This window comes from Pituophis catenifer, unplaced genomic scaffold (assembly GCF_029215685.1).
Source record: "Pituophis catenifer annectens isolate HBS135680 unplaced genomic scaffold, rPitCat1.0.hap2 SCAF_2, whole genome shotgun sequence".
NCBI lineage: Eukaryota > Metazoa > Chordata > Lepidosauria > Squamata > Colubridae > Pituophis > Pituophis catenifer.
Genome location: NW_027256882.1, coordinates 219,547,536 through 219,559,861, shown reverse-complemented (window position 1 = coordinate 219,559,861; position 12,326 = coordinate 219,547,536). Strand labels below are relative to the sequence as shown.

At 34.2% G+C, this 12,326-nt stretch overlaps 1 protein-coding gene across 1 annotated transcript in view; it reads left to right on the top strand.

Annotated features, from left to right (window-relative positions):
* The window catches only part of CCDC171 (coiled-coil domain containing 171), a 186,868-nt gene that overhangs the window by 153,054 nt on the left and 21,488 nt on the right, over window positions 1-12,326 (top strand). The window contains exon 24 of the mRNA XM_070935543.1: window positions 5,527-5,679. Coding sequence (XP_070791644.1) covers window positions 5,527-5,679 — 153 coding nt within the window. The remainder of the gene's footprint in view (window positions 1-5,526; window positions 5,680-12,326) is intronic.

The following is a 12,326-nucleotide window of genomic DNA, read 5'->3' as shown; positions in this document are numbered from 1 at the left end:
AAGCATCACTAACTGCTCTTCAAGCATGGTGGGTATTTCGCACATTGCAAATAAAATAGAAGTCCTATATTGCAAAGAAAGTGCTTGATTGTGCCCTCTTGATGGAATAGACAATTTATTCCAAATGCTCAAAAAATAGGAGAGTCTATACCATTTTGGACAAATGGCTATCTCCTCTTGAAAGCCTCCAGTGATGGGACACCCACAACTACTGAAGGCAAGCTGTTCCACTGGTTGATTGTTCTCACCATTAGAACATTTCTCCTTAGTTCTAGGTTGCTTCTCTACTTGATTAGTTTGTATCTGTTGATTCTTATCTTGCCTTCTGGTGCTTTGGAAAATAGTTTGCCCCGCTCATCTTTGTGGCAGCCCCTTAAATACTGGAACATTGCTATCATATGTCCTCTAATCCTTCTTTTCACTAGACTGGACATACCCAATTGCTGCAACCTTTCTTCATATGTTCTAGTCTCCAGGCCCTCTTTTCAGAGTCTCAACATCTCTTTTTATATTGTGATGACCAAAACTGGAAACAGTATTCCAGTCGTGGCTTTACTAAGGCCTTATAAAGCGGTACTAATGCTTCATGTAATCTTGATTCTATCTCTCTATTAATGCAGCCTAGGATTACATTGGCTTTTTTGGCTGCTGCTGCTGCACACTGTTGGCTCATATTTAATATTTAATTTAATAGTATATATTCTTCAAATACATCTTAACTTATTTCCTACTAATATTCAGAAATTTCCTGAAGGCTGAAAGCCCAACAGACAAGTATTAATTTGGATAGTTCTTCTTCTTTTTTTTCAAGAATACAAAATATTTTTAATGAAATATTTTTTAATCTCTGATCATTTTTAATTTCTGTATTACCCTTCTTATTTTTCCCTTTATGATATAATTTTTTATGAACTAGCTAGCTTGGAGATTTTGTTTTTATTTTTTGCTTCCTTATATGAATACAACTTTTATCTGGACAAAAATCTAGTCTTCAACTTTATTGATCTGTATTGTCAACTCTTAACACGGCACCTTTATATTAAATGTTTGTTCTTTTTCTCTCTCTCATCTAAACACATAGGTGCACGCACTAATATATGCATTACACAAAAATTTGGAGAATAAACTTATAAAAGGCTGGACTCTCTTGGGAATTTTTTTTGCTGAAAATGAAAAAAATGAATTGGTGATTTATAAATTTTCTCATTAAAAGGGGTTGAATATGGGAAGAAGGAAACCATGTAATATAATCTTAAATATGGAGGAGAGCTAATAAATTTGCTTGTATAAAGAAGATTTATATTTTTCTTTTTCCATCTGTATTGTTTTTTTGCATATTTACTTTTTTTCTTTTTTCTTTTTCTCCATTTCTATTTATATATTTTCATGATTACATATAAATAAATGTTCGCTCTGGAAACGTTTGGAAATCATGATTCCTTTTTCTCTACTTAAATTTTCTTTCTTTCTATTACAAGTTCCCATGCTCACAGGAATTCCTTTGGGTTTTTTTTTTTTTTTTTTTTGCAAAGTGAAACTACTATATTATTGTATATATTTGGCAAGCGATTATATTTGGAAGTTGGTTTTGCCAATGGGCATTTTCTTCAGTTGGCAAATTCTTTAGGAATCACTTGTGTTACGACCACGCTTACTATTGCCACAAGATGTTTATATATTCTTAACCAATGTATAATTAGAAGGTAAGAAGGCAAAAGGACAGGAAGAAAGTCACTCTGGAAATAGATTTTTTTTCCTCTTATTCCTTTGGTTTCTCCTGAATAGTTTGTTATGTTTCTACTGTAAAATTGGCAGCTGTATGTATGTTTTAAATGTTATTAACCTACATTCTGCATTTCAATTTAAAGTGGCTTCTTAATGCTTAAAATTAAAATTCTTTAGCCTTCAAAATGTCTTGGCTCTATTTCCTTCTCCATTGGCATTCTTGGAACAGTCTTTAGTCTGGAAAGGATCTTGATTTTAAAATGAATGTGCCATATAAATGTTTGTGGGTTGTAAAACCTGCTTGCTATGTAATAGCTGGTAATACTCAGCTGCTTTTTAATAAAGGATATGATAACTGGTACAACTGTACTTTTCCTGTTATTTATAATGAGGTAGACTAGTATCAAATGTCCTTTGGTTAGTTTTCCTGTAGCCATATTGCTTCAAGAAAAAAAAAGGAATTGCATACTTATGACATTATAGTCCTTTTTAGACATCTGTTTCAGTTAAATTGTGAAATCAGTACATAGGTTCATGGTTTTACTGTATGTTCTATAGAGGATTTCCCACCTTCTTGCTGGATGCTTTCGGGGTTCATTAAAAGTTGTTCCTAAATATTGTATTCAGAATGTCTTAACAAATTCATTAAAAATCAGTAGAGTCAGACAGAAATCATCACCATCATCAACTTCAACATCATCATCCATTTTACACAGACCTGGAAGTCTATGGAAATGGCCATGCAAGCCATTTTGAATAGGTGATACTTATATGTGAATTGACACTGTTTTGGCTATGGATCTTTTAAAAGTCTACAATAATGCACTTAAACCAAGATCCGTACATAAATAAGTTCACTGCACAAGTATCTAAATATATCTGTAGGCAATTTAAAAGAATTATTTGCAAGCCTGAACAATTTGTGAGGTGTCCCTCTCTCTTCTCCATTGTTCAGGAAAATGAGGAATTTGTTTAGTATTTATTTAAGATAAAATATAAACTGAATTTGAACATGGATAGTCAAGTCCCCTCTCTATGCTACTTTGGATGGCTCTCCACATGCAAACATGGAAGGTCAAAACAGTAATTTTATTTTTCTCTTGTATAGATGACTTTAGAAGAGAAATTAGCTAGAAATTGCTTGGGATTCATTATTTTTTCCTCCCCTCATACAAACGTTTAATACTTTTTAGGTAGAATGCTTGCTTGACTTGTAGGAAAACATTTTTCCCATTATACTGTATATAGAAATTTCTATCTGCACGTAGAATTACTCTTGCCACTGAACTCCACATCAGAATTATGCCCCACCATTTAATTACAAATAAATTCAAGTTATAAATAATGTGGTAAAAATATTAATCTCTGTAGTTTGGCGACAATGGCCCAGTGAATCTTAAAACACAAAAACTCTAGATTGTTTTTTCATCATCTTAAGGAGCTTTATGCAAATATATCGCCTTCATTGTACAATTAATGAACTGACTAAAATTAATTTTCACAAGTTTGTTGTGTGGTATTGACAGAACTAAAGTAGAGCTTTGTATTACAGGTTCTATACACTCTTTGACCCATAGTCTGTAGTAAAGTACTTTTCTCTTTTTCCTAAACAGAAACCTTGATTTTTCTTAATTATCCCCCAGGATATTTTATGCTGACTCAGCAATAAATCAGTTCTTGGCAGCACACTAATAAATACAGTGGACTACTGGAAATACCATCTTTCCACTGAGATTTAAATATGAGGCACTGAGCACTTGATACTGAAAATTCCAAGGTTCCTTTTGGGAAACAAGGAAATGTTACCTCAAAGAACTTGTCCAAATTAAAATGAATATAGCCCTGTTGAAGTTTCACTTGGGAGATTAAACTGGATTATTACAAGATTCATAATAGTTATAGATTTTTTTTATTATTATTGCATTAAGGTGTTACACTTAGCATTTTAGACTTTTGTATAACTTTTTGTTGTTTGCACAGTATAAAACCCTAATTTTCACCTTTTATATGTAAAAAAAGAAAGATTCACCTCCTAGAGAAAGAGAAAAAAGAAACATTAGCAAATGCTTATTTATTTTTCCACAATATCTGAATATACTTAAACCTTGAGATAAAGTATTTTAAATTATTTACTGTTCTTTTGTTAGGTGTTGTCTATGAGCATTTCATTTAAATTCATGGGGAAAAAAACTTGCTATATTGTTGACTATACAGTAGTCAACTTACTTACAGCTCTTTACTTACAGCTTTTTGCCACATGCATTGACATCATGCACAAATGATGCATTTAAAATGCACACTCATTGGTATCATGTGCGTAAACTCTTAGTTTTATTTCCATTTAGTAGCAATGGCAGAATGTATTAAACATGGTGCCTGTGAAAGCTGCTTTCGTTTCAGCTTTAGCAAGAATAGCACATTTGGCTATTCAGGTAGTCCTCAACTTAACAATAGTTCATTTAGTGACCGTTAACAATGGCACTGAATAAAGTGATTTATGGCTGTTATTCACACTTACAACCATTGTAGCATCTCCATGGTCACCTGATCAAAATTTGGATGCGTGACAACTGGTTCATCTTCGTGACAATTGCAGTGTCCCTAGGTCATGTGATCACCTTTTGCAACCTTTTGACAAGTAAAGTCAGTGAGGGGTCCAGATTAACAATGGTTCACTTAACAACTGTGGCAAGAAAGGTCATAAAATTGGGCATAATTCACTTAACAAATGTTTCGCTTAGCAACAGAAATTGTGGTCATAAATGGAGGACTACCTGTAATTGAGCACAAAACAATTTGGAGAAGCGAATAATGGCAGAAATGAATAAACAGTGGCTAATACACTTCTGCAGAAATATTCTTTTTTTATAAAAAAAATTGTCCGCACGAGTTAAGTTTTGAATCTTAAAACGGTTCCAAAAATACGTAAGAATGAACTTGGTATCTTAAACAGGAATATTTATGTTTTCTGGACTGATCATTCCCAAACCCTGAGTTGTTTTATTTGAGAAAATATGGCTAACAAACTTCACTTAATCAGTGAAGAGGGTTTTTTTAAAATATCAGTTTTAATGCTGTTCTTACATTTGAGAAATCAGTGCAGATCACTTCAGAAGGAAGCTATAACCTTAAAAAAAAAAAGTGATTAACCAGTTGTAAAGAACTCCAGTAATCCCAGCACTGTTATACTATTTGGGTCAGATATCAAGTTACCAACACTGCCAGATCATTTATACTCAATTGTGCTGTTAACTTTATTATCAGTCGGATCAATATTACACTGCTGGGACATTCTTCTTCTGTATATCTGAAGAGAATTATTTTCCCAGCTATATTGTAATCAGATTATTTATTTTCAAAGGTCTGCTACTTTCTTTAGGTTCCATGCCAAATTAAATCCAATTCCTTTTAAATGTGAGGTGGGAGAATTAGCAACTCCATTCATTTTCAGAATGTTCATACTTAACCTCTGATGGTATTCTCAGCTTGGCTGAATAAAATTAACCGAGGGATGAGTTTAAATAGAACCAATAAAGCTTTATGTACAAATCAAAACACAGTGTTTATTTAAACAACTGAATCACAACATACCGTTTGTAATTTCAGCATACAAAAAGAGCATGCAATATGTTCTATTCTAAGGTAATAATTTTTCTCTTTGGAACAGCATCTAAGGTTTGATCCTTGTATATATATTTATATACACACACACACAAAGTTCCTTTTCAGAAACATATAAATCAGCAAAATGGCACATCTTTTATACAGAAGTATAATCATTCCTTTTGCTTTTCCTTTAAGGCGATGATTATAAGTTTCATAGATGTCTATCAGTTTGCATGCTCCAGAGTCTCCGCATTAGAACGAGAAATAACATCCCATCGGCATCACATTGCAACTCTGAAATCAGAACTCCAAACAGCTTGTCTTCGTGAAAATGAAAGCTTACACTCAGTAAGTTTCTGATTTTCTTTTTTTCCACGCAATTGTTTTTTAATGTACGTTGACACATTATTTTCTGGAAGCCTCCTTTTGCTTATATAACTGGGTCAGAAAAGGGTTTCTCACTGCGTCACAACCTATTTTCTGATTAAAGGACACATGATTAATTTGGCATATTTTCTGCCCTGCGCTATAAGAATTTATCCAGTTTAAAAATAATTTCATGTCTGCACAGTACTGCTCATTAGAAAATTTGGTCTCATACAAGCCTAAGGAATTATTTTTCAAGAATTTCAAGGAGAATCAATATTAAGGTGGTAAGTTTAATACACATTTCTTTTCTCTGTTTCTAATATATGACCAAAATGAAGAAAATCTTCTATTAAGCAAATGCAAGATTTTTTTTAATGTACAGAAAAAATAGACCATCCAAAATAATACGTATTAAAATATATGTATATGAAACAAAAATCTCAGATCCTAAACAGCAAATTAATCATTGATCAAATCAAATCAACTGACCAAGAACCAGTTCATATATAGGGTTATCTTCAGCAAGTCAATCTTTCATCAAAGTGATAAAATGTGTGTTGTGATGTCACAGCATAATGTTCTGTCTCTTAATACTTAGTACCGCCCCGACATTTTCATATAGACAATAAGTGAACACATAACTTCAATCCAGGGTTTTAAATCAGGCACAGTGGGCTTTTTCTACTGAAGTAAAACAACTTTGCGGGAGGTGTAATATATCACGCATGAGGAATCTAAAGTTCTTCACTTTAAGGGATTCCAAATTGGTGGTATATTTTTTAACAACCCTTTCACATCTTCAAACCTCATATGTCTTCTGAATGCCATATTAACAACCCTGCTGTCAAACGCAGGAAATCAGGAATCAAGGTGGTTAAGATGAATTATTGCATCCTAACACTCTCTATAAGAATCTGAACTACTAATGGTCAAAGCAAATTGGTGGTAGATAAAGTGAGCTGGAATTAAATCTCTTACGGGCACGAAGAGACTCAAGACTAATAACATACTTGACTCCTCCCTCGGGCTCAGCCTGGTCATCTACACCTGTAAATATTGAGCTAAATCTACTTAAAGTTGTGTGTTTAAATACAGTGTTTATATCTAAATGTGGATGAGTCCTGCTTTTAAGAACTTGCTTAGAATCTTTTTACTCCATGAGAAAAAAATATCATTTTTCCCCTCACCTTATTTTTATTTTTTTATTTTTTTTGTGGTATATAATCAGGAAAAACATGTCGCATGGTAGCAGATGAGAAGAGAAGGTTCAGATACATTATAAAGATGAATGATGGATGTTCCTTTTACATGTATTTATTTCCTTTTAAATATCCTTGTATGTGTTTTCTTACTTGGACAAATCTAATATGAGAAGTTTACTTCCTCATACTTTTTGAAAGAATTACGTATTGGTCAATATTGAACATTGAATAGTTATCTGAACATTCTTTGAAAAAGTTAAATATAGTAATAAAGTCTTCATGAAGAAAAATAAATTAAGTCTTGTGTAAAGGGTGTAGGGAATGGCACTGAAGAATAGGAGGAAGAATCGCTATGAAGTCAGCAATCAAATAAGAGAGACTTCAGTACAAGACAAGAAAATAACATGAGAAATCACCTTAGACAAACCCTTCCTAGTTGCACATGAAGATAAGTTGGTGTGTGTGGTGGAAGTACATTGAGACTTGCAGGATTCTCATAGCTGTTGCAATAAGAATTGTCCTGTCCTATATGAAATTGGTTTCTTAATCTGGTCTACTTGTTGGGCTAATACCTTGACTTCTCTCTCCAGCCATTGTGATTTTTTTACAGTATATATGTGCTATTTGTTCCTCCATTCTTCATTTTCTGACCTTGAAAATCAGGAAAATGAAAAAAGTGAAAAGTTTGGTTCTGGGGTTTTGTTTTTATTGTTGTTGTTTGAAGTGATTAACTTTTGATAACTTTCTAAGGATGTCAGACTAATGGAATATTTTAAGCATATATTTCAATAGTTATAATTGTTGAATGAAGATATTTGACTCTGAAAAATTCTATGACCCATCCCTGCTTGATATGGAAATTAAAAAAATCAACCTGTAATAAATCAGCTAAGTTGAACTAGGATCTTCAAGCTACCAGCTCTACATGTAACTTCAGATGACTTAATTTCTATTGCATGAAAGTCACCTACAATGCCAACTTAAAACTTTTGACTTCTGACTCTAACTAAAGAAACATAACTTTATAAACTATTATGTGATGTTGACATACTCCAATGCATTTTCATTGAAATTGCTTTTCTCAGCTGTTATAATTTGGCAAATTGGGGTTAATCTACAAACGAAAGCAAAAGTTTTAAAGTTCTCATAGTTAATAATTCAGTAATTATGACCAATCAATCTCATCAAGATAAATTGTGCCAATTCACTACCCACCATTTTCGTCTTTCCGTTCCAACACTCCAGTGCTATGCTTATATTCATTTTTCCAGAAACAACTCACTATTGAACTTACGTCTGCATAAGTTTATTGTCCATTCCTTCTGTATCTGCTTTTCGGCTGCTTTAATAATGTGCAAGCCCATCTCTCAGTAAGCTTGTTCTGTGCTCTTATGTCTTGTCACTTAGCTTCTCCAGTTGTCTATAGGGACAGAAAGTTGAAACACAACCAACCACATGCTCAATTTTAATTTGAATGGGAGAAGAAACCATTGGCGTTAGAACGGTTTAAGAGGAAAGGAGTGAGCTTGTGTTATCTTGTGGTGCATCATTTTCTTGAGAAACAAAAGGCAAGAGTAAGGCTACTCCTCTTTTCAGCAACCAATCAAGCAAAGTCAAAACTTTCGGGATGAACAAGTTCTCTCACACCTTGGGAGTTTTCTTCTCTTTCAAATACACTAATGTATTTTTATTGTCTCAATGGGGAGACCTGTCCTTTTGTGTCCTCCACTCTTTTCAATCTACAAGCTGCTCACTCCAAAACTGGAGGGTTTACCTATGTTCAGTTTGGAGTTTATTTTTTTTTTAGTTAGGTTGGAATACATGCTCAGGCATCCCTAAGCAGATATTTATATGTAGCTCAAGAATGAAGGAACCATCATAAAAGTATATAAAAAAATAGGACCAACTAAAAGAAGAATGAAGTGCATGTAAAGAATACTCAGTACATCTGCCTTTTTTTTCCCCCTCATTTCCTTGTGTCTAAGGCTATTGCATGCCGCAACATCCAGGCTTGTTTTCTTCATTGCTGTGTGACTTGATTTTCTTCTGTGCTTTAAATGGCTCCTTGGCTTGCAATAGGTGCAAAGGGCTAAAACATGAGGAGGAAGAACTAAAGATCTGCTTAAGAGAGGTCCAGCTATAGACAAACTATGAGTAGTATAGTACTAGTCTCTGTCTGGGCAGAACAGCTTTGATGGCCCTGCCCTTCCTACCCATAGCCTCTTCTGCTTTCAAGCCTAACGTGGAACATTTTTATTTTTTATCTTTTCTAGTCAAAATTGAAATCCTACTGTACATCGTAATTTGAGCTTCCAGATGTAAAACAGGTGAGTCTTGATGCAGGAATTATTTATCTGTTTGTTTCCCATCTGTTTAAATCTTAGAATCGTGGCTTCATAATTTTACGTTGCTCTCCAGGATACAACATCGTTTTGCGGTAGAACAATGGTCCTAACTGCCAATGGCCTGAATGTAGACAGAGTGAAGTACACAAACATGCTCAGTTTATGTTTCCAGATTTTGCTTTGTTGTCTCCTGTGGGTCCCACTTATTTAAATGACATGGTTTCTAGCTTAAGACATGATAACCATGTTTGGACAGACCACTAGGACACTTTTGACATACTTGCAGTTACTGATTCTATTTTTGCTAAGAATAACAAAACAAGAGTTTTCGATTGAGGCTATCTGGCTTTATCAGTTAGGTCCACTGAGAGGAGGATTGATTGCTTGATTATGTGCCATCAAATCATTGCCAAGTTTTAGTGACACTATAGATAGATTTTTTTCTACCATGATCTGTTCCCATCCTGGTCTTTCAGATCTTCCAGTGGTGCACTCATTGCCACTGTAACTGAGTCCATGGACCCTGCTGCTTGCCATTCTCTTCTTATCTTTATCAGTTTTAGAGACTTCACCAGAGAACTACACCTTTGCACAATGTGTCCAAAGTAGGAGAATTTGAGTCTGCTTATTTGTGCCTCCAGTGAGAAGTCTGGGTTGGTTTGTTCATTTGTTTTCTTGGCTGTTACTGTTGTTGTCAGGAATCTTCTCCAACACCAAAATCCAAAAGCATCAATACTATTCCTACACTACTTCTTCAAAGTTTAGAAAGGAGGAGCCAGGGTAGTATTCAGAGCAGAGTGCCACAGCACGCTGCTTACTTTTTAATAGCTTACCATTTTGTGCAAATGTAGCAAACGCAAAACCATTATTTTGATAGCAGGGTGCCGCCATAAATGTGAACCAGGGGAAATAACATCCAATGTAGGTACACAGTTTAGGATCAGAATCAGGATCAGGATCAGGATCAGGATCTTAATCTAATTCAATCAAATTAAATCCAACCCCTTAAGTCTTTAAAAGGTGTTCTAGTTAACTTGCTGAATTAACATATTTATTATAACTTCAATGAGTTACTCCTTTGATTCGGGTTTTCTTGACGCTATCAGTATTTATCAAGAGAGTTGATTTTCTTTGGTGGACAGTACTTTGAATAAAGTTGAAAGAAAGAAAGAAGAAAGAAAGAAAGAAAGAAAGAAAGAAAGAAAGAAAGAAAGAAAGAAAGAAAGGAAAGTAAGTTTGGATCTTAGCTTCTGGTGAGGATTTATGGCAAACTAGATGTCTCTGAAAGAGTGGAGATAGCATTGCAGTGGAGATCAGCCACAGGCAGCAACTTTTTGCTTGTGAAGTCTCTCTGGAGAAGGAAGAGATCATGAGATCTCCCACTTGCATTCTGGGCAGCTGTTCCTCATGAGGAGATTGCAGTTGAGCAGTTGGAAGTTGAGGGTTTTAAATCAAGCTCACAGCCGTAATACAACCTATATGAACGTAAGGTTTCCATGAGCCTCATTTATAAGTATGTTTGGATGTAACTAATTTACAGTTAAATAGAGATTTTCAGAGCAGCAGGACAAGAAAATTCCTCTTAGTCAGTTATTATTTTTTTGGTTTATAAAGGATTATAAAGGAATGAAGAAAAAAAGGTTTAAATACTTAAAATCTTTTGGCAAAAAAATATTTTCTCTATTGAAGAGAAAATATTAGAAAGTCTAAAATAAAGGAGATCATTCTTTTGAAATATTTTTTTCATGAAAGCATTTTTGAACAAACTGAAATTAACCTAGACAAAAGAACCAGACCTTTGTGGGAATGTTTTTTTGTTTACTATTAAAAAGTACAAACAATGGTGGAGTTTGCAAAGCAAAATGCGGACTAACTATGGAATATTGAGACAAAAGTATTAAGGGCGTGTAAAGATAAAAGAGGAGGGAAAGCTTGCCTTTTCTTTTTTTCCTTGTTTGAAACACTTTTTTGAGGGGGATTATAATATAATGGCAACCACCAGAAAAGTGCCAAGAATGGAGGGGAGGAGAGGATCTCTAGAACAACCTACAGAGAGAGAAACTGCATGTTTGAGCAACAAGGCAATAGGTTAGCTGAATCACGAGAGCTTTTGGGGAAATAAGAATGGAAAACTTGTAAAGATGAAAGAGGAGATGAAAGAAGTTAAGAAGATGGAAAGCCCCATAAAACAAGATTTTGGATATGTAAAACAAATTAATGACAAATTAAAATTTTGGAGAGTAAGACTGATGACTTGGGTGAATTGTTCTAATGTGAACTGTGCTGAATTGAGTTCTTTTGACCTTCCATAGGCATATTATCTTTCTAAGTTCTTTATCTCCCAAAAGTACTGAAAAACCTTAATGCAGCAGACCATTGATTTGTATCCTAACCCAAGATTCCTTGCTTACCTTCAAGGGAAAGCTTGAGCTTGGTGGGGTCTGTTTTGATGTAGAGGATCTATATTCAAGATCTACCGTCAATCATGGAAGCTGAATGCCACTAGACTATACTTTTATCTCTCAGCCCAATGTATTTTTCAGAATTATTAAGGGAAAAAAAGGTGAAAGGCAAGAGTGCTGAATATATTTATTTATTTATTGTTATTAAATTTGTTTGCCACCCATATCTTCACAAGGCAACATTGCCTTGAACTCCAGGAGAAAATATAGTATATACTCTCTCCTTCAACCATATTTGGGTAAATAGAATACTCAGTTTTGATTGGAGTGGTAATGTAAGCCCAGTAAATAAATAAATAAAATGACAAGGCATAAATTGATAGGAATTACCCCTCTAGTTCTGTTTTGCTTACCTCTTCATGTGCTTTCAAGTAAGCGATTGACTGCTATTCAACTGAAGTTATGAATAGTGCCAGAACTGTGAAGGGGAGGTTCAGGGTCTTGTAAAACTGGATGAACAGATGGGCTTTCAAATGCAGTAGAAATGTCCACTATTATCTTAAAAAGACATTCTATAAATCTAAGGTATCCTGGATATCCATTTTAATAGCAGAGCGTCATTAGCTTTCCTTAAGTTCAGTTCAGAGAATTGCTGTTTGATTCAGAAAGCTTTTGTA